At 43.3% G+C, this 27,776-nt stretch overlaps 2 protein-coding genes across 4 annotated transcripts in view; one reads left to right on the forward strand and one right to left on the reverse strand.

Moving 5' to 3' along the window:
• Positions 1–1,431, forward strand: part of LOC119172816 (CRISP/Allergen/PR-1) — a 63,248-nt gene extending 61,817 nt beyond the window's left edge. Inside the window, exon 10 of the mRNA XM_075893146.1 lies at positions 716–1,431. Coding sequence (XP_075749261.1) covers positions 716–802 — 87 coding nt within the window. The 3' untranslated portion in view covers positions 803–1,431. The remainder of the gene's footprint in view (positions 1–715) is intronic.
• A 1,662-nt stretch (positions 1,432–3,093) lies between these two features.
• On the reverse strand, positions 3,094–27,747 carry LOC142814568 (PTB domain-containing engulfment adapter protein 1-like). 3 transcript variants are annotated; one of them, XM_075893488.1, is made up of 13 exons: positions 27,591–27,747; positions 20,281–20,411; positions 19,813–19,830; positions 18,549–18,613; positions 17,899–17,970; positions 17,714–17,812; positions 16,675–16,812; positions 12,873–12,989; positions 11,845–11,964; positions 11,056–11,160; positions 8,676–8,826; positions 6,624–6,799; positions 3,094–5,299 (listed from the first exon to the last, which is right to left on the reverse strand). In XM_075893488.1, exons 2-13 carry the CDS (start codon positions 20,339–20,341, stop codon positions 5,213–5,215), a joined length of 1,209 nt encoding a protein of 402 aa, XP_075749603.1. In that variant the 5' UTR covers positions 20,342–20,411; positions 27,591–27,747; the 3' UTR covers positions 3,094–5,212. The 3 variants fall into 3 exon arrangements, with proteins under 3 accessions (XP_075749603.1, XP_075749604.1, XP_075749605.1); XM_075893489.1 differs by lacking the exon at positions 27,591–27,747 and adding an exon at positions 21,670–21,803; XM_075893490.1 differs by lacking the exon at positions 19,813–19,830.
• Positions 27,748–27,776: the final 29 nt, after the last annotated feature.

Raw genomic sequence — 27,776 nt, forward strand, 5'->3', positions numbered from 1 at the left:
CCGAAGCCAGCCAAAGCCTTGGGGAGATGTTGAGGAACGTAGCCGGCACTGCTAACAAGAACAAGTTGATTGATTTGATTGATTGATTTGTGGGGTTTAACGTCCCAAAACCATGCTATGATTATGAGAGACGCCGTAGTGGAGGGCTCCGGCAATTTCGACCACCTGGGGTTCTTTAACGTGCACCCAAATCTGAGCACACGGGCCTACAACATTTCCGCCTCTATCGGAAATGCAGCCACCGCAGCCGGGATTCGATCCCGCGACCTGCGGGCGGGTCAGCAGCCGAGTACCTTAGCCACTATACCACTGCGGCGGGGCAACAAGTTAATTGCAGTGTTTACATCTTGACAGTAGCATTTTGATGGGCCGCAGACTCCCGCGGTGGCCCCAGTAACGACCAAATGCACCATGCTCAGTTCAGCCAATGGCTAATACTTGGCCTGCGACGCAGTGATTTTAGAGTCTGTAGCGGTGTTTGCCTAGAGAAGACAGCGGTTTCTAGGCGACTTTGAGAATTTATTGTAAATTCCAGGCCCCGTACCGAGCTATATTTGGGTTTTGTGTTCACGGAAGCCTTGCTCAAAAAGTGTTGTAGGTCCCTTTAAATAGCAGTGGTGCGGCAGTGGCCTTAGGATGGAGTATCATGCATTGTTCTTGACCCGAACCCATCCACGTTCGTAAGGTGGACCAAAACGGTTATTGTTGCTTTCAGCTAACGCTGCTGCTGAAGGCTGGTGCAAGCAGTGCACCGCAGTACTTCGACCTGACCGATGTCCTACTCGCCAGGAAACCCTGCTGAACGGCGGCTCTGCAACTCCAAGACAAACGGAACGCTTTCATGCCCGACGCCGTGCTTTAACTGAACCCGTGTTGGTGGTGGATTTCCGCTAATGAATAATGATGCAAACATGATTGGCGACCTGTACGTTGCTTGTGTGCCAAACCAAACGACGATGTTTCAGAGGTGGCCCGGAGATTAGATACACATGCCTTAATTCGACTTCAACAAAATTTGTGTTCTACATTCATACATTCACCTGTCTGGCACGAAACGATTAGAGCACTTAAGAGAGTCTATCAACTGCCAAACGAACGCAACTTACACATGTAACGTTCAAGTCATGTTTCCAACATGAACTTCGAGGTGTATGTATGTTGAGGCGATTTCAAATGTAGATACGCGTATACAGGGCAATCTCCTAATGTAATTTGAAATGTTCCCACTCGCACAAGGAATACGTACCTTAACTATGACAGTATGTAATCAAGTTGAGATTTTTTTTGTGTGGATATGTGTATGTTTCAGACAATTTATAAACCGATATACAGATACCCCATTTCGATTCGGATGTGTATTAAGGCACATGAATAGTGTTAACCAGTGTGGCACACGATTACAGTATACGCGAATGTTTGTCACGGAGCGAAGTGAACGAACTTTTCATAAGTTCTGGAGCTGAACTTCCAGGCATATTTATACGCCGCGGCTTAAGACACTACGTAGATGCACAAATTTTTCATGCAGAAATATATATCACGCAGTTCTAATATGAAATGATGCCACCCACACAAAGAATACGTACAGTTGCCAAAATATTATATAGTACATACTAACGTTCTTGAGCAGCAATTTTTTTCTGTTTATCTTCACCATAACACTGAACTCTGTTACAAAAATGGTGAGGGCAAGTGCATGCCCACTTACAACATGCACACAACAATTTTTTGTACTTTCCTAACATCATATGGTACAGACACACAAGTCACTTTTGCGCACGACAGTTGAACGATTTGGGCCACTGTATTTTAACCATTACAGAACGTAATGAAGTTCCCCAGTTTTTTTATATAGAGACTCGTACTTTCTGCAGTCAAGAAAATAAACTTCGTATTGTAAGCGCAGTGTCTTTTCTCCTTTCCTGCATGTGTCCTCGCATGGTAAATACACAGTCTAAAAACCAAGTCTTGCTGATGTGCACCGTGCACACGCGGTGGATTCAAGCACAAAGCATCAATTCCTATAATTACTAAAATACAAAAAAATTTAGGAACAGAACAGCAGCGTTTCTGCCATCTGCCTTAAATAATTTAACAGCACTGAAAGTAATGATGCATATATTCAAGATTAGTGTCCAAAGAATGCACTGTGTAGCACCAAGTCTTCATTCGTGTAAACGCCATGAAATGCACTGACAAAGATACGCTCTTCAAATATAGTGCAGTAGAACTGATATATGGAGAAATATGCTTGTCAACTATGTTATGGGCAAAAAAACTAAGAGGTAAATCTGAATACCACCTATCGGTATACATGTATCAAAATGCTACACATAATTTACTTGAGTTAATCTGAGCACACAGGCCTACAGCATTTTCGCCTCTATCGAAAATGCAGCTGCTGCAGCTAGGATTCGATCCTGCGACTTTAGGGTTAGCGGCCTCCACTGAAAATGCAGCCGCGGCATTCGGGGTTCGATCCTGCGACCTTCAGATTAGCAGTCAAGTGCCGTAACCACCAGGGGGCAGTCCTCGTCTGATGAACTACTGATTATAGTGTCATCACTATCTCTCTCACTTCCAAAATCAAAGTAAACTTCAGTATCCAAGTATCTGCTGTCTGGGTTGACGATGACGAAATGTTTCTTAACGATGCACGAGCAATGCACCCGTCACTTTCACTGGATGCCATTTTCTAAATGAAAGTCTCGTAAAGAAAGTAAAATAATTGTTAATGAAACCCTGCCAAGCAAGTGCAGCCACTTGCTAAGCAACACATAAACAAGCTTGGAAACTAGTTTAAAATGATAATGAGGAAATGCTATCAAGTGAACGAGCCACATGTACAAAATGATTTGACGACAGTTGAGCAAAAACTAGCTGTTTCCATGTGAAACGTTTAAAGGGTTAATCCCTGCATAGAGAACGATTATTGGAGTATCTATTCACAGTTACAGTAAACTGAGGTAGTAGAACGACCTTATCAATCTTTGATGCAAGGGCAGAAGGGCAATTGAAGATGCCATCAATGTACACCTAGACATGCAACAAATACTGAGCATATTTGACTATCATCGCTATTAAATTTAGAAATGAAAGAAAAAAACAGCTTTATTGTCAACAAACAATGTCACATTACACATCTTTGAACCAACATTTCTTACATGGTGCTTTCTTCTGGGTGCCAATGAGAGTAGATCTGAGAGATACTCATGACAACTGCCTGCAACAACTTTTGCTACAGACACAAGCAGAGATTCAAGAATTCAGAACATTTCCAACGAAGGCTCACAGTGAACTGGCATGTTCTTCAAAAAAACCTTCAGGCGCTATACCTTCAACACACTACCGTCATGTCACCGTCAAATTGCATAGCATGTGGAGAAGAACGACCATTTACGAAAACCACTCTCACGACACCTTAACACCAATAACAAATACATTTGACAGCTCTAATCCGGCTCTATATAAAAAATCTTTGAAACTTGGCACACTGTCTGTCGGTCCTTATATCAACCGGTAGCGGAAGAGCTGTAACCACCAAAGTAATTTAAAGCTTTACAATCCTATCAAGCTTATTTTGGCCTTGTAACTGCTCAGGCCTTAAAAGATTTAGGTTCTGGGCCATAAGTATCAGCCCCAATGGCTTAAGACCTGTACGCAGCTTATTATACAAACCTATTCAGAGCATTGCCTTTCTGATGTTCCACATCACAGGGCTCCTACTTGGAAGTTGAAAAATGAGGCAGCGCTTTTAAATGCCAAACTTGCACAATTCAACGTAGCCTTATTAAGCACGCAGGCCATCGTACTTATTATGTAACTAAGAGCATTAATTAAACCCGAGTGGAAGTCTCGGGTGTAGAGCTGGTCAGTAGTCTTCGAAGATGGCAGATTAAAAATTATTGGATACCGTTGGGTTGGGTGTTCAAAAAGACCCAAGACGAAATGGTAGTGGACGTAAACCATGATGCTGCCTGCATGCAGTTTTTTTTCTGACGTGCAGTTTTTTTTTTTCCCTTTCAAGCCACTTTTGTCCAGTATTTATCTTATCATAACACAGCACAACGTAGGCTTATACACAAGAAGTCTATGCTAGGAGCACGCAACAATTGCCTTTTGAAGTGGATGACAGGACGTGTACACTGGACATGGCTTACATAAACCTGCGTTATTGCTATTAAGAGGTGACAGACACCCTCCCAGATATCGGCATACGTGAAGCTACACCTCCTCCCTCCGGTATCTTTCAAAATGTATTGGTCATTGCGGTAGGAAGTTATTGGAACAAGACCTAGCTACATTCATTTCAGGCATGACATCTGTTAAGACACTTCGAGATGAATGAAAAAAGCGGCGCATGGCTTCCTATACAGTGGTGGTAAGCCTTAACAGACGCGTGCCTAGATATGTTATCAGCTTATAATCTTGTGCTAGAGGAAGGAAAGAAAGCAATAAAAAAGTAAAAAAAAAGGAGGAAAACAATCACAGCTCTAATGCTTGGCTCTGCTTGCACGGTGAAACCAGTGTTGGACGAGGCCAACAGGCTAAAATACTTTTCTATAGTCAAGGTTGGTTATATGCACATCCAACTGCACAGCCTCTCAGGCAACACACTCAACATTTGCAGCAAGTGAAAAAAAAAAGGAACCTTGCGTATAAAGCGAGTTTAAAAAAAAAAAGCTTTTAAAAAAGAATACACCAAAAGGCTTTCATCATGAAGACTAGCCTTTTGAGACAGTTAAAAAAATGTATATGTGCACCCATACGCTGTCCTCTAGGTGAAGTGCAAAAGTAGCGGTAAAGAAGCACTGTGCATCATTCACACATACAGGAGAAAAGAAATGCTAGTTGTTTGGTTTGGTCAAAGCAGTTTTCAAGAACTGTGGAATGAAGATGGAAAGCACTGAAAAATATGCAAACACCCAGAGATTATGTGAGCCTCTTACAACAAACACGTCTAAAACAACGAATGAAACGAAAGTAGGCTTGGGCGTATATGTGTGGTCCATTCTCTGCACACGCAACTTGCTTCTGCTGTGTTGTGCCTCACTACCGATACTAAATATGACAAAATTACGTGGAGAAAATGAGAAAGAGAAACCTGAAAATTCAATATTCAGCTTAAAACAGCTTAGATTAAAAAACAAAAGAAAAGGAAAGAAGTGTGGGGCACAATAACATTGCTGACTCAATTTTCACACTCATCAATTCAGGCAAGTGGCTTGCTTCCCAAAGGGTCCAACTGTTCAAGAAGAAAATCATCCTTTCCAAAGGAGAGTCCTCGGCTGAAACCATCCTGAAATGAGAGGAAGTGACTGTACATATGACTTGCAAAACTGAGAAGCTTAAAGGGCCCTTCAAAGGTCTGACCACTTCGAGCTGATGAGCACAATACATACACTGGGCGCTCATGATCACGTCAGCTAAATTTCCAACGCTACGTGCTGCAAAATTCAAGCTGAACCTCACTCATTCTTCACCTCTCGGGCTCGGGGCATGCACCCCTAGATGGAGATGACTTGCAAGGAAGAGCCCTATCATAGCTTTCATAATGCACACAGTAGCACCGACACCAAATTATTCGAGGCGACGTGCTTAAATTGTGTAATCTGCTGCTTCAATTGATGAATCAATATTGAGCAAAACAATAAAACACACAAGTGGAATGTGTGCAATTTTTATTAATTTGTATTTTACTCAAATTGCAGCGGGATGAAACTAACCTAATCTCCCTCCATTTCAGACGCATTGGTGTTCTCGCTGTTCCCGCGCTGTGCAAGTGCCAGCCCAGACAATTGGCGCGTTTTTGGTGTATTGTAAGACACCATTTCCCAGCCATGCGTTTGGGTGTGTTAATCCAGGATCTGTGCCATCCTCTCCAAACAAGTGCACACTGCTAGTTCCATCCCGCAGGAACAGGCAGTAGACCACAGAGAATTCAGCACATAACACAACACTCATGCTCGGGCATGTCGCACACACGTGACTGCGTGCGCATGACATGTTCGCACGCATGCGTCATGTGATCCTCTGGCTCTGATGCCAATGAGAGCAGGGAGGGCATTTGGCTTGCAAAAGCTACACTGGGAAAGTAGCAGGAGTTGCAAGCTCGCCTCTTTGCATTGCAGTTTGTGCTGCGTCGAAATAGTGGTCATCTCAGCTCTTGGTGAACAGATTTGAAAAGTTCTTATGGCAGAATGCTTCTCACTGGGCACACAACAAGTTGCAGTGCCCAATGAAATTTTCTTACTTGACCTGGTGAGCGACTGTTTAAAACTGCACTATAATCATGATTGATTGATTGACTTGTGGGGTTTAACATCCCAAAACCACGCTATGATTATGAGAGACGCCGTAGTGGAGAACTCCGGAAATTTCGACCACTTGGGGTTCTTTAACGTGCACCCAAATCTGAGCACACAGGTCAACAACATTTCCGCCTCCATCGAAAATGCAGCCGCCGCAGCCGGGATTCGATCCCGCGACCTGCGGGTCAGCAGCAGAGTACCTTAGCCACTAGACCACCGCAGGGGGGCTGCACTACAATCATACCTACGGGTGTTGCAAAACGGACATGAAACAGCACGACCAGCGGTACCGCTTCGGAGAGCAGAACACACCTTCATTTCGTTAAGCCTGCGGTCAATTATGCCAATCGCATTCTCCAGCTCTTGACCTCCAAGGTTGTCCGAGAAGTCACCCATGCCAAAGGGGTCTTCCTCTTTTGTTGGCGAAAACGGCTCTGCACCAAAGAGGTCCTTGGCGGCGGCAACACTGGACGGCGTGTCCAACGTACCTGCATTCACCACACCAATGCACCAGCTGTGTCAAAAACTGTTCTCGTGGAGAGAACACACAAAATCTGGAGTTTTATGAGCTGAAACCACAAGATGATCACAAAGTGGTTGGCGGAATGGGATTTGCCAAACTAATTTTGACCATGAGGGGTTTTTCAACAAGAGCCTAAATCTAAGTACTGTGCTCATGCTTCTATTTACAGTGTCTTAAGCAATCTTTTGCCAGTCCACTATGGATGGATGACTTATCAATGAATTGCATTGGAGCAAATATCAATGAGTGACTAGATTGTCTCGAGCGACTGTGCATACGATATTATCACTGGAAGTTTAGATGCGTGATGTCGCTTTTGTTTGAATTAATACGAACTTGAAAGATGCGATACCAACTACTATGGTTTCATTAAAACAACACCATTGCACACTGGCATGTTGATTCGAAATATTTTGAAGTGGTGACAACAACAGGCTTGACGACGACAACAAACAAAACGAAGAGTCATACGACTATAAGCGATGTAAAAAAAAGCCGTGACCAGGCCGACATTTCGACAAATAAACTTTTTTTCAAGGCTAAAACTAGACTTGAAGCCTAGAAGAGTAGTCCACTTGTCTATATGTCGGCTCGAGCACACAACCAATTTACGGATTCTTTTCATTACAAGCTTCTGTCTTCCCCTTCCAGCCATTTTTTTTTATAAGCGACGTAAGTATGACTCAACGCTGCCCATTATCATCATGAATTACACTTCAAAATAATAATTCTAATAATGCCACTTGTACTGAAGACACGGCAAGGGCAAAGAATTTCTGTATTTTAAGAATGCAGCAAAATTAAGCAAAATAAAGAAATTCTTTGTTAGGGAAAATTTATAGACATGCTTTTTTTTTTCTTTTGCCAGTAGAGAATTGGGAAGATGCCACTCAATATTCAAGTTGACTATTCTTTGAAAAAAAAAAAAACACTCACTTACTTTGTTTCCTTTTTTTGTAATTATAATTAGGTGTTCTAACATCACACTGAATAAAAAATGAGTAGTGTGAAGTAGAACTTAGAAAACCTGGCAGTGAATTCACCTTCAAAACATAGGTAACATCCGAGTGCAGACTTCACAGCTTGCAGTCAATGAAATGCTGCTGTGAGAGATTTACCTTCACAAAGCTGTAGTGCCATTTTAATCATTTCATACTAAAAGCAAGAAAAGCAAGAAACAATGAAACAAGTAATGCAATTCGCTACTGCTGCCACAAGAGCGAAAAAAAAAAAATAAGCAGAAAAAAAAAAAAACTACTGGTCAGTCAAGTGGCGAGCGCTTCAATGGTGTGAGCGGTGCGACTGCAGTAGGCACGGTCATGTTCCAAGTCTTTCTCGTTCACCCATCGAAAACACTGCTCTCCGGAATGCACCATTAAGCAAAGTCATCCATCTGCACTGCCATCTCTGCTAGCCACAGAGCCATAGCCCATGTTTCAAAAGCAAAAACTACAATGGACTTTTTGAAGCCACAAGGAGTTCTGGCAAAGCTTAGATGTTCTGCATAACATCACCATTCCACAAACAGAACACTACCTGCAGCAGTATTATAGTTGCCTCCCAAAACACACACCACTGAGTTGCCCCTCTAAGCATCTGATGCCACTCTCCAGGAAATATGCCCCTGTACAATTCACTAAAGCAGTTCAAGCACATTGCAGTGTGTGAAGTGCAGTCTTGAAAGCGACAATAATGTGAAGCTCACGTGTGTCTTTACTTACTCAGTCTTCTGAGCTGTCTTCTTTCATTTGGAAGTGAAAGATACACGGACACATTCAGAACACAACACTATTGCAAAGCGTCAAGGTTTCGTTCTTAAGTACGGCTTCGAGAGAACTCACCATTGGTGGACGCTTCTGAACACCCGTTAGTTTTGGCTTGTACAGGCTCAGTCTCTGCTCTTGGATTGAAGTCTTCCAGGTCATCCATGGACAAGTTTTCAAGGCGTGTGCCAACAGTTGGCACCGTCAGCCCAAGAAGGTCTTGTGAAGGCTGCGTGAAAGCCAAAGCAAGAAAGAAAATCTGGACTTCACACTCCTGGATGCCCATGTGTGATGCGTGTAGTGCGCATTCAAAGAGGGCACATACGTGAAATGTGCACAACATTGAACAACATGGAGCGCGAGGACATGGGGCACAACACTGGAAAAATTACAGAAAAGGTATCCAATCCGAAAACTACACGGAGCCTCCAAGAGCCAATCGGTTACAACCAGGAGAACTCGGGTGTCCTCGAAAAAAAGAACTCCACCCAAAGGGCAGAAAAAGCTGAAGCTCAAGAGAGTTCAAGGATACATGGCAACTAGATCAAAGGTCCATGCGTTGAAGACGAGCAGTCAATTAGCGTACTGAGCCTCCAAGGAGTACAACAAGCTGGAGCCTCCTGTCATTGCGTTCCTGCACGAGGAGACCGCAGAAATGGTTGGTGGACGCCGGCTCAAGACTTGCGGATTCCAGTGCTGGCAGGCAAAGCAGCGGCAGTTGCGCTACGGGCAGAAGCTGTGCGTCCAGTAGCCTGGTCGAGATTGTTCTTGGCATCTCATAGTGTCAGCCAGCACTTAACGTTCCCTGCTGTGTTCTACAGTGAGTAGTTTGGTATTATGCAGCTACTATGGTTTTAGTTTCTATTAAGATTTTTGCGCATTTTCGAAACCAATGGCCTTATCCTTGGTTATACTCTCTTAGGCTCAACCACAGGAAGTGGTAACAGACCACAAAAAGAATTTGCGCCACACACACCATGATAGTGAAGCTACTGATTACAGAACTGATCGATGGAGGTTAATAGCCTTCAAATCTTACAGCTGTGTAACAGGACGCAAGAGTCCATTGTAGATGGCTTCCAAGTAATTCTGACTGCCAATGTTGCTAAGAGCCACTTAACTAAAGTAAGCAAAGTGTGCTCCACTTTTACTTTCATCAAAATACGACAGTTGAAGGGATACTGCAAATCAGTTTTGCAGACTCCCACAAGGTAGCATAAGGATTAAAAAAGGAAAGTTGACTACAACCTGTGTGGCATGAACACAAGAAAAAAATCCACACAGATTTCTTTTGCAGAAATTCATATGGATTTTCTTGTGGCTTCGTGTTAAAACAGGTGGCTGTCGATTTTCCCTTCTTAAAGGCATAGAAACTAAAAATTTTAAAAAGTAAGGCAAACATCAAAATTAAAATAAGTTCTCCTATGCTGCAATTTTTTCATGCATGCTTACACATTGAATTTCAGAGAATTTCGCAAGCAAGGTACCGTAGATTGATGCACTGAGAGCCATAGCATTATGTGGGTCAGCGGTAGAAATAGCAAACAAAACATTCTAGCTTTGTGTGCTCCCATCGGCTGTGCCTACACAACTGTACAAGTGTCATATATGTGTTGACAGCCATAAGTATGTTTGGCACACCGGTTGCTTGTGAAGGCAATGCCACTTCTAGCCCACGGTCCAGCTGCTCAGGTGCAATAGTTTCTAAAAAGTGTGTCCATTCTTCTTAACTTCCTGCCTGAAAATAATGCTGCGTACACTCCCTTCAGCATTTCAGGTTTCCTTTGGGCTAAAAATCTCCATGGCAGAAGTTTTGTTCCGTACCCCTTAGGGCAGGATACGGAAACGTGCGGCTCACTAAGCAGTATCCCGTGGCTCCCGGCATAACATCGCAGCCTCCTCTACTACTTCCGATATATCTGCCTATGTGAAGGCCGAGATGGCAGGTTTGACCTAAAATGAGATTTACACTTGTAATCTGTTTGATTGGAACTCCATGACATGCGCACTGAAACTAAACATGAATTGCAGTCTATTTTTGTACAATATTGTCAATTCCTCCTTTTGAGCTTTCTGCCTCTCTATTTGCATATGAATTGCAATATATTTTTGTACAATATTGTCAATTTCTCCTTTTCAGCTTTCCGCTTCTCCATTTGCCAAGCGGACGACCACTGTGTCAGCTTTATGCATTTTACCCCCCTGCCTGAAACCGTTGCTGACACATGCCTCAAGAGAGTGCACACATGGCACTGCACTTGCCAGCGTAGCCACATTTTACACAGTCACTGCGACACATCGCTTAACACAGCCTACATAATTTTTAACCCAAAAGTCGATGCTGGCATCATCCCAACGATTTTCACGGCAAGACTGATTAACCATTAGCTGAAAGATTACGTAAATGCTGGCCGCATGCAACTGCTGTAGTTGGCACAGAAACAGAAAGCGGTCTCACCTGGCCGTGGTCAGAACCCCGGGGAGGAACAGGAGGTGGCAGAGGCTCTGGGACCACGTTACTTGAGCTGGGCTTGCTGGTACCATTTGTTGAGATTGCTCGAACCTGTGGTCGTTATCAAGTTAGCGGAGAAACTCATACCAATGACAATGGGCAAGTGGCATTTCGTAAGCGTTGAAAATTGTGCTGGTGTACTATATGCAAAATCTGACCCACCTGCAACTAAACTGCTGTCGTTCATTGAAACAGTGGAATCTCAACTTGTCCCTCTTTAATTCCAGGAGTCAGACAGTTTAAATGCGTACTGGCAAGCATATGCATTATTATTTATTATAATAGCAATTGTTGATGCTCAACATCCTAAAACCACAATGTGATAGTGAAAGACTGTAATGGAGGACTTCAGAAATTTTTTCCAGACGCATCGCCAGCATTCGAACCAGTGACCTTTGGGCCAGCTTCATTATGACTAGGCCACTGAGATGGGCTAAGATGAGTTATGAAACATGAGGCTAGTTAAGGCTGATAAGTTTGGCCTCATACTAGTTTGCATTATCCTTGGTGTACACATAGCAATAAGCACCACGACTGTCTGACACGAAGGAATGAGTGCCAGACAAAAAACAGTTCATGCAATACAACCAAACTCACAACCAAACTCAATTTTCTCACTGACCTACTTTTCATTACATTTGAAACTAAGACAGCTTAAGTTTCCAAGCACTTTCTCAAACAAATACATGCGCCAACCTTACGCTCAAGCAAACAAGCAAAAGTGAGAAGCCCTACCTTAGCCTTTGGCTTGTGGTTGTTTGTTTCTGTATGGGAGGCAACACCGTCCCCATGCGAGTAATCGCCGTCACGAAGGTACTTGCGCAGTCGACTGTTTTCTTCTTCTAGATCTTGTACCTTTAAACAAAGCACACGAAGCAAGGTCACATTAACAAATGCACATATGCCAAGAAATGCAGCGACTGTACTCTAAGTCGCGATGAGTGTACATATGGCTTTGGTTCCCCCCCCCCCAAACACACAAACACTAACACACACACACAAAGAAAAAGGAAACTAAGAAACTAACTCAAAGTCAATGAGTGCTCTGTGAGGCTTTACTGCAATGCACGTCTTCACATTACCTAGCTGTCCAGATGACATAGATAACAGAACAAAACATTTGCACAACTGATGCTCAAGACTCGTCGATTTGAGCGCCATAGCACACTAATCAACCACGTAGTTTTCCTTTCAGAAACTACAGTTTAGCGAACATGTTACACAAAATATGCACTGCAGCGAGTACCTAGAACTTGGTATGAAGCATGGTTCACTTAACAGAGGCCTGTAAGAACAAAAGAGAGGGTACAAACAGATGGAGAATCTAGCTGAAGATGGCAGATTTAGGTGGTGTGATGAAATCTGCCAAGTTTGCAGGCATACATACAAGACAGGTTGGATTAGAAATTACTAGACGGGGCCTTCATCCTTGAGTGGACGTAAAACAGTGTGAGGATGGTGACGATCCAAGTGCATTTCGCCCCATGAATGGATGACCCGACAATGTAGGAGTCCTTGAAATGTCGCGGGCTCTTCAAAACTTGAGGGCGAAGTTTTATAAGGGCTACTTCATCACTCGCAATGCAGTAGATGTGCAACAAAAGAGTTGCCTCAGTAGGCAAAAGCAAGCAATAAAAAGGAGTCGTCATGGGAATATGGGCTACGAGGTGCAGATATAGAACAGATGCGCTTGCGTTTCTGAATTGGCAACAGCAGTAATCACTCCTACCAGAAATAAATATAAGGAAGGAACAAATACCCACTCTTTTTTGGAGAATCATGAACTGTTTCCTCATCTCAAGGTCTCTGCCTGAGGTTTCAAGAAACTTCCTGTAGGCCAAGTCGAATGCCTGTCCTATGGTCAGCGTGATTTCTTCAGCCTGCAGGGAATGAGGTAACAATAACAACGATTGAGGCTCTGATTACATTACAACCTAAAAGAAAGCTGTACATATATAATGAACAGCATGCTACTCAGAATATTATGTAGATACAATGCATTAGAATCATTTTGTCAAGCAGCCCGGTAATACCGTAGCCTTTCAATACTCTTTCTGGTCATGAAACTTCGCAATCACGCTATGAGGGAGCTTGACATGGCATGGGAAGTTGCGACATCGCGGCACCGCAATTGTTTAGAGGCCACGTTTTGCCTCTTTGGTTTGATTCTGCGGAGACCGCACATGCAGCTGGTGCAGGCTGAAAGTTTGCACGTGTACCCTGCGTCCTTGGATAAGGGTCAAGTTCAGTTATTATAAAGCTGAAGCTGCACATTTGCGTGATGATGCCGTTCAGCTGCTCCGTACCAAGGAGCCGTGTAAGGGCAGTACTAAAAAAAAATCTTTTTGCATGCCAGGTGTTCATAGAAAGTTAAAAAAAAACTCGAAGTGAGGCTCAACGCGGCACGAAAAGAACGACTTCAGCATTGATTCAAAGTATGTGAATGTGTGTGCGAAGGAACTTTTATTCATTGAAAATTATGTGCATGATTCCACGATAAATGGTGACACTGTATCGTTGCCGAGAGAGAAGCCGTGCATCAGGCCTAACGCCGTTACTTGCGTGTTCCGGGCGGCCTGCCAGCATGCATTACAAATCTGGAGTCATGGCCGCAGTTTGAAAACCACTTGACCTCGTGAGCCATTATGTGTTCCAGCAGAGGTAAGCGGGCCATTAGCTACTCATTGTAATAACAATAACAACAAAAAGAAAGCATGATTTCAGAATCAACACCCCTTTAAGATGTCTTTTGAACTCCACAGAAACCTAGTGCTGAATGAAAGTGAAAATAGTCCGTTATATCCCTATCATAGACATTTGCACAGCTTCACTTAAAAGAAATATTGCAGTTAAAATTCTATCAAGTGTCCTGGTTTGATAAAGAAGTACAAAATGGAATGCAATCGTGCGTCAGTTCTTGTCACCCTGCTTGTGCAAGATATAAACTAATAAGCACAATACAGAATCACAGGGGACAGTATTCCATTCAGTTTACATTCGGGATGTTGACAACAAAAGACGAATTAGAAAACTGTGTCCCACCATTTGACTGATAAGCATGAAAACTAGCCAGGTTTTTGAGGCCTGAAAACGACAGTTGCCTTCAAGAAATCATTTCATTGGTGGTTATGATCTACCGGTTTGTCTGTTTCACACAGGTGGATATCTGCAAGAGCAAACGCACGCCCTAAAACATTTCTTTTTGCGCAAAAATAGTCTATCATCACTGCGCGATTGCCACGTGTGCAATTTGAAGTTTCGGAAATACCAGTTCTTGACCTTGAGCTCAGGTTGTCAATTTAATATAAACGTTAGTTATACGTTATTCTTTATACAATAGATCACTGTCATGTATCTTTTTTGTATGTTGGGCCAACTAAAGAGAAGTTTTACAGTAGCTAAAAGGTATATGCACGTCATCTACTGACACACTGAGCTGCCAGCTACACTTACCGTATTTACTCGATTCTACCGCGCCCTCGATTGTAACGCGCACACGATTTCCAGTGCGAAAAAAAAAAAAAAAACGTAAGACATCGATTGCAACGCGCACCCATTTTTCTCGCTGGCCAGCACCACACCACTCGAAAAAACGACTCCTTTCGGGAGCGTGTTCCATTTAAATATGAGGTACAGGCGAAGCTTGTGCCCATCTGACGTGTAACAGAGTATTGCCATCACTGTAGTTTTATCATGGACCGATGTCAGCACGCGAACTTGCTTCGCCCCCTTCTTCTCGACGGTTGTGGTGCCAGGCATGTCGAAATAAAGAGGCGTCTGATCGGCATTCCCGATTTGCCCAAGCAGGCAGCCGTTGTTGCGCCGCAAGTTTAGAACGAACCTCTGAAAACTGAAGTTTTTCATCGTAGTCCACCGCAAAACTTTTCGCATATGCATGTTCCCCTTCGAAAGGAAAAGCCTTTGCTCTTTATAAAGTTAGTTAGCCAGCACCTGCTCGCTTTGAACTGGCTCCGCATTAGACCTTTTTCTAAGATTGCATAGCCCGCACTTGGAGCAGTTCTGTCGTCAGGGGCCCCTGTGCCGCTCGCTGCTCAAGCCCATACTCGCCGAGCAGCTCTTTAATTTGCGGAAAGCGACCCTGCTGTGGGCCACTGAAGCCTTTGCGTGAAGCTTTGCTGTCGACAATCTTCTGCTTTTGTTTCCGCCGGTCCCGCACGCACGTTTCGGGAACTCCGAACGACCGCGATGCGGCCCGATTCCCGCCCGTTTCTGCACACGCGATGACTTTTCTTTTAAAAGCGGCATCGTGGTGCACTCGAGTTTTTGGAGTCGGCCCTTCCACGCTGTCGATGCTAATGCACTACTAGATGACGAACTCCTCAGCACACGTACGTGTAAAGTGCCGCACATGGGAAACACATAGGCTGAAATGGCCGACGCGCCATGCCGACGCACATAGGAGGCGGCCATTTTGGATTTGCCGATGGCAATAGATTGACCGTAATTTTTTTGTTCGTACTCGATTCTAACGCGCATGCGATTTATGAACTCGCTTAACCGGAAAAAAGGTGCGCGTTACATTCGAGTAATTACGGTAACATTGTTTACTTTTTCTATGTGCCTTGTCTTCGGCTCGGAAACATTCTGAAAGTGCGAAGTGTTACTCGTATAGTATCTATGCCAAAATAAAATGTAAATATTGTCGAAAAGCAGCTCGTATTTTGGCTGTGACGCAGCGAACAAAAAAAATATACTACAAGAGTCGCCTGCAGCAGCCAGTCCACTAGATGGACATTTCTTTATCGTGGTGTCCCTAGTGGCACTGCATTAAACTGAGGCAGCAGTTTCGTGATCAGAAATTGAGGAACTATGGTAAAACTGTACAACTTATACAACTTAAATGCGTTGTAGACAATTTTTTCATTACCATTGCAAAAGTTTCACACAATTATCATGCTTACTTATACATCACAGCTCTCCCAATCTGGGCTGAAATTCAAGCAGCTGATCATGTAAATGCACACAGACAAGTTGACTCAGTGATGTCGCAAGAACAAAGATGGTGTTTGTCAAAGAAACAATTAAGACTAATAACCGCTAGGATTTTAAATGCTAAAGTCCGAGTACGATTACGAGGCATGCAGTAGTGATAGAGTCCTGATCAATTGAAACTGCATGGCTTTCTGCAATGTGAACGTAAATCAAGGCCCCCGGTATTCTTTACACGTCACCGTAACTAAAATGCAACAGTCATGGCTGGAGACAATTGCAAAGACAGATGTGTACCAAGAAATAGGACTTGACAGACAGGAGTAACGTTCAGTTATTTTTTTTTCCAGATCTAACATTACATTAGACATCTGCATTAAGTTTAAGTTTTCTTCAGTTGCTTGTACGTTTTGCCTTGAGGGTCCCCTCAAGGTGGCTTGCCTCTAACGTTTATGATAATACATTGTGTATCCTAGAGATTACAGATATTTGCGCAAAAAAAAATTACGGAGTGCTAATGCAGTTTATGAGCCATGGCAGATCTGAGAAAGGGAAACACTCTCATGCACCTCTACAAACAGTTTTCACAACAGCAATAATCGAAGCGCTACGCACCAACTTTTCGCTGGAGAACACGAAGCACGAGTGCCGTTCACCATCCGACTCCTTGGCAATGAAGCTGAATGACTTCTTGTCAGTTTTGTCATCCGCGCAGTAGGAGATACGATGCAGCGGGTGCTGGTGAAATATCCTCTGCAACATAAATGCCAACTAGCTCAATGCACAAAAAAAAAGTACGTACTCTGCACAGCAGCACCATCAAGCAAGGTGGCAGGCATAATCAAGTTACCACTCAGGCTAATCTTCTAGACAAAAATATCTGACTAGTCTTTCAGCATTTACTGCCGAAGTATGAAGTGAACAGCTGAAAACTACTGCATTACCCATGGCTGTCCCAATGATTTCGACGGGAAATCAATGTTTTTCAGGAAATGCTCAACATTTTACCGTTTACCCATTTTGATTGGAGGTTCCTCACTCTGTCTTTGTATAGGCCAATTTTACACGCTTTTCACAAGTTATTGGAAAACAATGTAATTTGATCAAAGTTGACTGCACTAGGCAGCTGCATTCATCCCGTAATGTGAATAGCAGCCGTCACAGCGACATGCACAGATACATGTACATAGAAGCAACTGAAATCTCACATTTAGACAACATTCGGCTGCGCCTGTTGCAATAGTGCTTTCAACACAGCTCATGGTCATAACAAGTGAAAATCTAATTCCTTCCTCGCAGCATTTGGTTCTTGACCACAACAACCAAATAAATGACACCAAAAAAGCTTCAGGCCTCCAGAATAAGGACATCTAACAAAGGTGTCCTCAAAGTGCATTTACTGCTTGCAGGTAGGCTACTTTACTATCGAAGTTCATTAACACTAACACTGGCATTGACGAAGATGACAAGAGAAAAAAGAACATAACTGAAAACTGAGCAAAACATATTAGTATTAATGTAAATTCTGACAGTTCGTTTGTGCATCACGGCCAAACATGACAGCATATTCACAAATATCCACGATGTTAAGCTAGATTGGTGGATGGTATTGCTACAGCCCCAAACATGCTTTAGGAAACAAACAAAAACCAACCTTTGTTTTGGGATCTTGCACGGCAACACCATCGACTGAAATCGTCAGCTCCACCTTCGGTACCTTGCCACCTTCAGACCTCTTCAGCTGCTGATTAAACTGCGAACGAGAGTCATGTCGTCAAGGCCTTAGCAGCAACAGGCTTCATTACACTGCAAACTGCATTGCATGTCAAATGTGCATACCTTAAGCTTGCGTATTCCCTCTCGAACAACTTCAATGCCTTTGGACTGTTCCACTTCAGTGAAGCCGAGAAACTGCAACATGAAGCGAGGCACTGTTCAAAAGGCACTGCTTTGTACAAAGACAGTGTATGAATTCCTTGTAAACATGATGCTGATGCGAAGACAAGATGTTATCAAAAAAGTGCCGTGGCACAGTTGAAAATTGCTAAAGACTAACTACTGCAGTAGACTTGAGTATAACGCGAGTCTTCAAGGTAATTTCTCAGTAAATATAACTGACAATAAGATGGCAGCCAAGCAATGTGTTACAATAGTTTTATGAAAACTAGATAGGAGATAATTCATGCCTAAATTATTGTTTCTAGGATTTCACCCTAGTTACAGTCAGACTACCTTCTAAACAAAGATCTGATATTCACAGCAGAGATTCGCAAAAACGAATTTCAGGGTTGCAGTAAAATAATGATGCATTTGAGCATCACACACACACACACACAAAAGGAGCTATGAGGTATACCATAATGCCGGACTTCAGTGTCGCATTGCCTGTCAATACCGTAATTCTCCTAAATACACAAACAATGCAGTAAAAAAAAAAAATCTTGAATTTTCCCCTAATAAACATAATGTGTTGTGAGATGTCAACGTACCTTGACCAGATACGCAACATGTCCTTTCTGCAGAGCATCTGCTGGATGGATCCATCTACGGCCACCTACAATAGATGGGGCACAATGATGACCCATAAAACCAAATTTTCGGTCCCACAATCAGCTTTATAGAGCAACGCTTTCTGAATAATAGTTAATATAAGAGCAAAGCATGGCTAAAACAGAAATGTCGCCATAATTTCATATGCTGCCAACCATGAAATTCTGAACAGTCAGTAGAGAAGTCTTGCCAGGAACAGCACAACACTATTAAGTTGGAAGCATTTGTACACAGTGTTCCCAAGGTTAGCTATGCTGCTTTTTGATTTTTTAATCTTAAGACTGAAGAAAGCCCTGGCTATTGTGAAAAATCTATGACACCCTGAACAGTAGCACCTTCATATGTTGTGAGATATGAACATTTATACTTCAAGAAATTACTGGTTACTGTTTGGCGCATGATTAAGATGGGCATGCTCACAACTTTGTCAACATGGAGGCCACCATGGCCAGAGTTCACCACAATAGACCCATGGGAAGAGCATTACCATTGTGAGCATTTGAGGTCAGCAATGCAATATGGCTGTTCAAAAATAATTCAGTGCTAACTGTGGCCTTATATATTTGGTGTTCCCTTCGATTTCACATTATTCAACTGCTTAGAAATTGTCGAAATATCTTTCTCAGATTGGCCATCTTTCACAAAATATGAGATTGGACAAAGCCAATTTTGAGCTCTATGTATGATGTCTTTGCACGCTAACACTTTTTTTTAATCACATGGAAAAAAATCACACTGCTCTAATCTATGAATGAATGAAAAAAAAATGAATCAAGGACTCACTTGTTGGTTAAGCCCCACCTGATTAAACCAATAGACAATAAGGCCAAGGAAAGTACTTGAGACCATATTTGTAGTCTGTAGCATAGTAATTGTAATATTACATAAATAATAATCATATCATGTGACGGCAGAAACAACTTTGCTGGCAGTAGGGTTGAAACCAACAACCTTTGGCTAACACTCCCAACAAAGTGGATGGGAGGCCGACGCACTATCCAAAGGTAGCAGGTTCAAATCCCAACATGCAACAAAGTTGTTTACTGTCAACTTGCTTTCCACCAGTGTCGCAATTACTACACTACAGTTAAATAATGAAAATTTTGTCCCCTATACATTCCTTGTTTTCAATGTTGGTCTCATAATGTTGCTCTAAGCTATCGCCTTATTAACACCAGCTCAATATGTTGGGGAGACACTTACCGGGTTCATCTTCGCTTTCTGCAAGTCATGCAAGAATACATAAAAGAATATGTGACAATGTATGAAAATGTACAGCAATATGTACGAGAATACAAGAGCATGCACTACACTGCTTCTTGAACTGTGCTGCTTAACACTTCAGGCCGACATTTTCGCAGCGACAAATGTCACAAAGTTCAGCCGAGACGTTTTTATTCTGTTCTAATAAAATAACACTTCCCCAATTTACGACTGTATCCCCGAATCCTCTGTCAAAATTGTTTACCACAAGGTTCATACAAAAATTAAGCTATGCAGACGCATGCAACTGAACCACCATTTCATCATAACACACACTGTAGGTTTACACTAACCCCATAAAAAACATTAAAAGTAAAGTTCCACTGGAGAAGAATAAAGTCGAAGAAACGTAAAATTTAACACTTTGCATTAATCTGCACCCTTCAATGACTGCTCCCATGTACTTACTGCTTTTGACGGAGTTCTTGTTGTTTTGGGCCCACTTGAGGAAGGAAGACTGCTTGATCATGATGAGTGATTATATTTACATGCACAAGAACAGTACCAACAAGACAGCTCTTGGAAGGGTGAGATGCCACCTGACCAAAGAAAAAAAAAGAAGGAAAGCAAATGTTAATGCGGCACTCCCTTGGGTAAGTTGGAATCCTGATATTTTACATGCTCAGCACAGTTAAAATGGATCACAGGAGTAAAAAGATGCATAGACAGCTACGTCTTCTAGATATAAAAAATTTGGAAGCCAATGCATAAGTACACCTTCAAGGTTGCCATGAGAACCCCATTAACATATACTGGTCCACAGCATGTTTTCCCAGTAGCACATATGTGGTCTCATCTCCAAATAAAGAAGATAAGCAGTGCGGTGGTCCAATATATTTCACTGTACCTTCCGTTTCTAGCTGTGAAAAAGACTAAGCTGTATACTGAACAGTGAAAGGTTTCATAGGAGCAACACGTTTAGTTGAGTGCTGTTGAAGTGCTCTCATAGAAACAACCTTTCTTCAGAAATCAAATACATTAAGCGGCATTTGGCTCAATCAAAGCAGAATTAAACTAGCCGGAGGGTTCGAAACGCATGGCTTGACAACAGAATATGTGCAGAGGCTTTTGAACTTTAACCTTGACAAACCAGTAGAGTTAGCAAGAGTTTTAAAAACATATAGCTGCCATCAAGGAACAGTCAGGTGTTGTAGCCAACCGAGAAATCCTGACATCTAACACTTCAAGTGTGAAGTGCCAAGTGCAGTGCTACAAGATAATGCATGCCGATAAGCCAGCCCTCCTCAAAACAAGCTTGTACTACATACAGGCAGCATAACTTAATGAAAGCAGCATGAAATATGGAGAATCAGGGGTGGAAGTGGACTTTAGTGTTTTGGAGCAGTTTCTGAGCACCAAAAAGTGTGTTTTGGAGCAATGCAATTCAGTTTTGGAGCAGCTTTTAGGGTGAAACACTATCGCCAATCAGAATTATTTCTGGTAAAAAAACTCCGAATTTTCCCCATGAATTCAGTACTAATGAACTTACCAGACTTGCCACCCTCAAAGTGTGTGTGCGAGTGTGTGCGCACGTGTTCTCATCATTAAATATCCCAGCTTAGTTAACAGAGAACTCAAAAAAACAAGGAATAAGCGATCCTTATCTCTTGTTTTCATAACCGCTTATACTCGCAGTACACTCCACTTGAAAGAAATTTGTTATTCCCACACTAAATCAACACACTACACTGCTATTCTGGGCCTGGTTTAGAGTGGAGTGGGGACGAAACAATTCACACTGCAAAACCGTGCGTACGATGCAGTGATGGCACGGGCGCTCCACTGCACGCAACTTACCCAAATTCGATCGAGTCCACACGACCACTCCGTGCTTCAATGAAACTTTCAGTTGTCCCTTATTATCAGATTATAAGGGTAACTAACTGGATTCCCAGAGAAGACAAGCAGGTTAGTGGGAGACAGAAGGTTAGGTGGGCAGATGAGATTAAGAAGTTTGCAGGTATAAATTGGCAGCAACAAGCACAGGACAGAGTTAACTGGCGGAACATGGGAGAGGCCTTTGTCCTGCAGTGGACGTAGTCAGGCTGATGATGATGATCAGATTGCGGTAGAAAAGTGCACATATGTATCACGGAACGCCGATGGGGTTCGTTCTGTTGCTATCTCAATAATTGGCATCGCCTCTGCACGCTGTAGAACAATCGTGCAAGACTGCCAGCCTATCATCTTTTCTGCCCTTTGGCAAAAAAGAAAAAAGGAAAAGTATTTTGGTGGGTACTTTGGGCAACATCTGCTGTGGTACTGTATTTGTCCATTGGTGGTGATGGGACCCATCAGGAAATGCTCCTTTGCACTTGTACACGAGCACGATCATTTAGTTCATGACCGTGCAGCGTTCCCAACTAGTACAAATTATCGAGGTTTCACTGGATTACTAGATGGTTAAACATGACTCATGTTGGTGCCACCAATTCAGCGGGAAAACCACGAAGCACTAGCAAACCTTAGGAATGAGCCGAATTTCAACGTGATCAAACACTGGATATGGATGCGGCTGCGTCCTTTACGTAGCCAACGCTCAGTGTTGCTTGGATTCACCCTTCTAATCGACAATTCTCGCAGAAATTGCCGTTTATGCACAGCCTGGTGCAGCAGGTCCGATTAGAACACGATGGTGCAATTGTCGCAGCACTTTTACCCCTGATAATGGATCTTAGAAAACTGTAAAGATGATTCAGATAAATGTGATTTAATATAGGACCTGGGTATTATACATTTTCATAGAGATCTTTGGAAATGACCAAGATATATAGTGTTACTTTATTGTCGCACAACTATGAGTCAATGACAAGAAATTATAGCCCCCCCCCCCCACCCCTATCGAAATACTTTTTGGATTGACCTACATGAGTAGTGCATGCATGATGCATTAACAACCATATTGCTATCCGCTTTCTTTTAGCAATATTTTTTTATTTGTGAAAGTAACAATGTGACATATTTGCAATCTTTATTTCTGGCTGCTGCACAATTAAAATTCTGAATTGAAGTAGCAACTGCATGGTAAGACAAACACGGCATTGCTAACTAAACACACTACAGAAAAGTCAATCCTACTCAGCCTCCTAACAGGAGGCAGTTTTCTCTGGCAATAAGTTTAGTGGATATGTCACTTTCGCAACATCTCATGCAACCAGTTCCAGGTGCGTCTATGGGCACCAGCATTCTTGGCGCCTTGCTAGGACTACGTGCTTGGAGTCGTGCCAGCACAGTCGCTGTACTGTGATGCGGATGTGTTCAAGTCGTGCCAAATGTCTCAAACAAAGACTCTCCAGAGGTGACTGCCCTAAACTTACTGCTCGAGAATAGTGTGAGTTTACGAAGACTGCCACAGTTCCGAGTTATAAACATGAAAAGTGTGCAGCGCTGAAGCAAATAAGAAAAAAACAGCTAGTGAGTAGTTGAACTATGGCCCCAGCTAAGTGAGACACACCCACACACAGCTTGGAGAAAATTTTATGTTTGGCCTCCTCCATAAAAGAAGTACCTTACGGCATGAAGCCACTTCTGTGTGTTTGAAGTAGCCAGAAAAAAAGGGGGCTGGGTGGCAACTACTAAATTATTATTACCTCACAAAAGAAGTGAATAATGTTAAATATATTGAATTGCCCAATTAATTTGAAGACTAAAGTAATTACAACAACCAAACAAAATAGTCCTTGTCATTGCTGGTAATGAAATTTCAATTTGGTAAATATTTATAGAACATACCACAGGAGTTTTAATCCAGCTACAGCTTACAATATATTTTGCAACAAAAATTATATAATGCCATTGACTGCTTGTTTTATAGTCAGGAGAGGAAGAGAAAAAGGCTATTGTTGAGTTATTTTCTTGCGCTTTTATTTCTGTATGTAAATGAATATTTATATACACCTATATCTGCTTAAATATGGTTAACAACTTGAATCATATACAATTTATAAATGGAACTTGGTACTAACAAACAAGCAACCGAAGAATTCTGTAATAATTCAACGTGACATGCTGACATGCAAAAACTCGCACGCTTTCAGTGCATGCGGAGAATCATATTATGCTAAATGTAAGAACATTACTTGTAAACGCAGACTCCAGACACGATTCTCGTATTATTTTTTTACACTAATTCAAATATTTATAAATAAAAAGGAAATGACTCCATGATTTAGAAATAAAAAATGTGCAATAAAATAAAGATGAAGACATCAGAGGCCAACTGAATGAGTGCCATATCTCGCCTCAAGTGAAAGCTTCCCACTTGCGATTCCAGCCATATCCTTTACTCGAATGTGCAAGAAATTACAAAACTTTTTTTTCTTTTTTCAAGGACGGCCTCAAGTTTGCCAAGGCGCATGAAATTTAGCGGAGAGCGTGTCTGCTTGCTCAAGGTTGGCAAAGGAGCTTCCTGACCTGCTCCCACCTCGGCCGTAAGTGAAAACAAGAGTTGCACAAAAAGTTGAGGAAAGAGAAAATCCGGAAGACGCACGAAGCGGGTAGGAGCGAGGAGAACGCCATTATCAGACGTGACGGCCACGGGTAATGCTTGGCACTGGCTTCTAATGGAGCTAGAGAGGCGGCCGGCTATCACACACACTGCCAGGTAGGGGTAAAGAGAGAAAGCAGGATGCAGAAACTATGGGCTGCAGAGGAAAGAAATTTTTAGACTCTATTCAAGTCGCTTTCCGAGTCTATATTAAAAATTGATGCATGAAAACAATCACATACTCAAAAGTTTTTATCCTTAAAAATCTAAGAACCGCCTTCTACAACTACCGACCTACATAAAAAACTATGCACTCGTAGAAGTATTAACCAATACTGTATCATAAAGAATGAATTCTTTCAAGTTTGTTCTACATTTCTAGATCCCGAAATATTATACAGCGATACCCTATTGGACCTGCCTATGTTTCTATAATTATTTTTGCCCAATTATCACTGCTACCACACTGCATAACAAGACTGATATTTCCCATGAAACTTTCTAATGACACCTCATGTGTGCAACCTTTCTACAATAGAGAGTTTTCGAATAGAAGCCCCACAAGTCTGGGACAACTTTGTAACGACATCTCATGTGTTCAACCTTTCTATCACAGGGAGTTTTCGAATTTCGGGGCCCTAAAGAAATAGCGCCAAGGCCACTGCGCATGCGCAAAACCGAAATGGCCTATGGATTTTGGGTTGGGGCAGCTGTTTCTCGAATTTAGCAGGAGCCCCACAGCCTGCCCCAAAAGCTTTGCATCAGACAAACGGGATGGCACCCACTCACTAAAGTGACATGACCAAGAATTGGGCGAGTACCCAAAGTGCCCGCAGACCCTATTCGAAAACTCCTCGCTCCTGCTTGACCCAATGCGTGCATGTGCAAAGGGCTTTGGGGCCCTAAACTTTTGGGGTTCCTATTCGAAAACTCTATAGGAACAGACCTTTGCACCATGTAAGTAAGGAAATCTGCTCAAGTGCATCAATGAACGTGCAAACATATTTCTCTCACGAGATATTTCAGCACGTGTTTGGTTGTGAAGATTGTGCTAGGGTTATTTCCCGTATATTTAGAGAAATACCAAGTGCTGTGTGATGCACATACATTGACCATTATTGCATACATTCCTGTACTATCAGAGGTGTTTTCCCGAATACCACGCATGTACTTTTTCCGATAACATCAAGGCACACCGTATAAATACCTTGAAGCTACAACTGCTTAATGAATGGGACGATCATCTGTCCTTGCATGTAATAACTAAAGTGTGCACAAAAAGCTTGGGTTGACTAGCAACATGTACTCGTGCTTGACAATGCCAATTGTTTTCTTATCGCGGTGCTTTAGAGATAGCTCACACTGGCTGGAAAGCAGAGAAATCACTGGAGCTTAGACACATGAAACAAAAACAAAGCATGTCAAACCAGTGGCAATGGGAGCATGGTAACCAGATGTAAAAGGGTTTCACAAATATTTGAAGCTACACACAACCTAGCAATGGAGTAGCACATGATTGACTTTCTGTGGCAAGAACCGATTTCTTCCTTGCAAGTTTCGCTCGCGCATGCAATACAATGCACACTATTTCGCTAAGGTTAAAGCTTGGGCGAGTTGGTTCAAATACATGATTAAAAACACAGCGCAAACAACGGCAGGAAGAAAGGAAGAGACAGGACAGAGACTGTCCTGTCTCTTCCTTTCTTCCTGCCGTTGTTTGCGCTGTGTTTTTAAACACTATTTCGCTTGGAGCTGCCGACAACTGCAAACAATTTATCACGCGCAGACTCGTTAGCTTCGCGGGTCGCTGCTGCAAGCTTGAACTTTGCTTACACGAGAGCATCACAGCTATTTGCGCTCGCACTCGAATATAAACTTTCCTCGACCGCTCAATGGTGCGCACAGACTCGATTCCGAATGGAGGAGCTCATGTGACGAAGCCTTCCTCATAGCACAACCCAGCGATATTCCAGGCGATCGCTCTTTTCACCGAAGGAGACGTCACGGCAATTTGAGACCGCGTGCCAGCTAGTCAGTGAGGCGAGCCGCATAGTTGTCCCCGCCCCGGCAAGGAAGAAGAACGTGATGGAAGAACAATGCATCAATAAAACAGGTCGACGAGTTAAAGAGAGGTCGACGTTAACGGCAAGGGCCGGCGACGACGGCACACAATAGCGTCTAGTGGCAGCGATGAACGCCTTGCCCGAAGGCCGCCCGAACGTCAGGTCGCGACTTCCCTTCAATCATGAGTGGCGAGGCGACAAGTTTCTTGCATGTCGCCGCTGCAGGAATCGGGGCTCGCCCCAGCTGGTCAAATTCCGGGTACGGCCGCAAGAAAAAACACACGCGAACGGAGAAGCACACGAGATTGCGGCAGCTGTCAAGACACACAGTTTACGAATTTGATGTGTGCGCAGCCACGCTGCGGCGTTGGCGAAGAGTCGAAAGCGCGCGACCGGCCGTCAGCTGACCACAAGTTGACGCGGTGGCGGTGCACCACGTCCCGACAGAAACCGCGCGTTTTGCCCGGACATGCGGGCTCGTTCTACGGCTGGGTCAGACACACCGCAGCTGCAGTCCCATTTCTCACGAAATGACGGTGCACCCGGCGCGCCGCGCGTAAACGCTTCAGCGCTCAGGTCAGCGCTGAAAGAAGCGGACAGGAAAGAAAAACAAAACGAACAAAAAGGGAATAATGCCAAAGCTAGCTCCCGACAAGAGACAGCAGCGTGCGACGACGACCGCCGGTACATTCTGCTGCGCACGTAGAGAATAGGGTGTCCGCGAACAGTTGCATAACACGCCGCCTCTTGGAAACAGCATCTGAAGGCCAAATACTGACGCATGCCGAGTCTACTACCTGCCTGCAGCGAGTCTATACGAGCTCCGTAGCACACTCCCCCCCACTTCCTCCCTACAAGTCGCCGGAATCGGTTCGCAGCAACTCGCAAGACGACCCTAAAGTCGGCGCCTTCCCTTGAACGGGTGTGCGGCAGCGAATAACGAAGTCCAGTATGCACGCACGACACGCTTTTCTCAATTATTAGGCTTACCAAATCCATTTCGCGAGCGAGGAAGAGCGTCTCTAATGAAAATTACGCACAAGGAAAAACAAACAAAGCTACCTGGCAGAGGGCTGGGGCGATGCAACCCAATGGCGAGTGCAAACGCCTCCGTTCGACACTTTTAATGTTGTTGGGAAGCAAAAAACCAAGAAAGGCTGCGCACTTACCTGCATTCAGAAGCGCCTCTCCAACATGACAGCATTCACCATTGGCATCCAAAACAGAAACAAAGTTCGCCCATGACGCCCACAGTAGTCCGCTCCCAACAGGGCTTCCCAGCTGCGGGGATCTCTCCTCGGAGCTCTGAATGTTGTTGAGGGAGAGAGATGTGGTCATGTGGCTTTACACGTTTA

This window comes from Rhipicephalus microplus, chromosome 4 (genome assembly GCF_043290135.1).
Source record: "Rhipicephalus microplus isolate Deutch F79 chromosome 4, USDA_Rmic, whole genome shotgun sequence".
Lineage (NCBI taxonomy): Eukaryota > Metazoa > Arthropoda > Arachnida > Ixodida > Ixodidae > Rhipicephalus > Rhipicephalus microplus.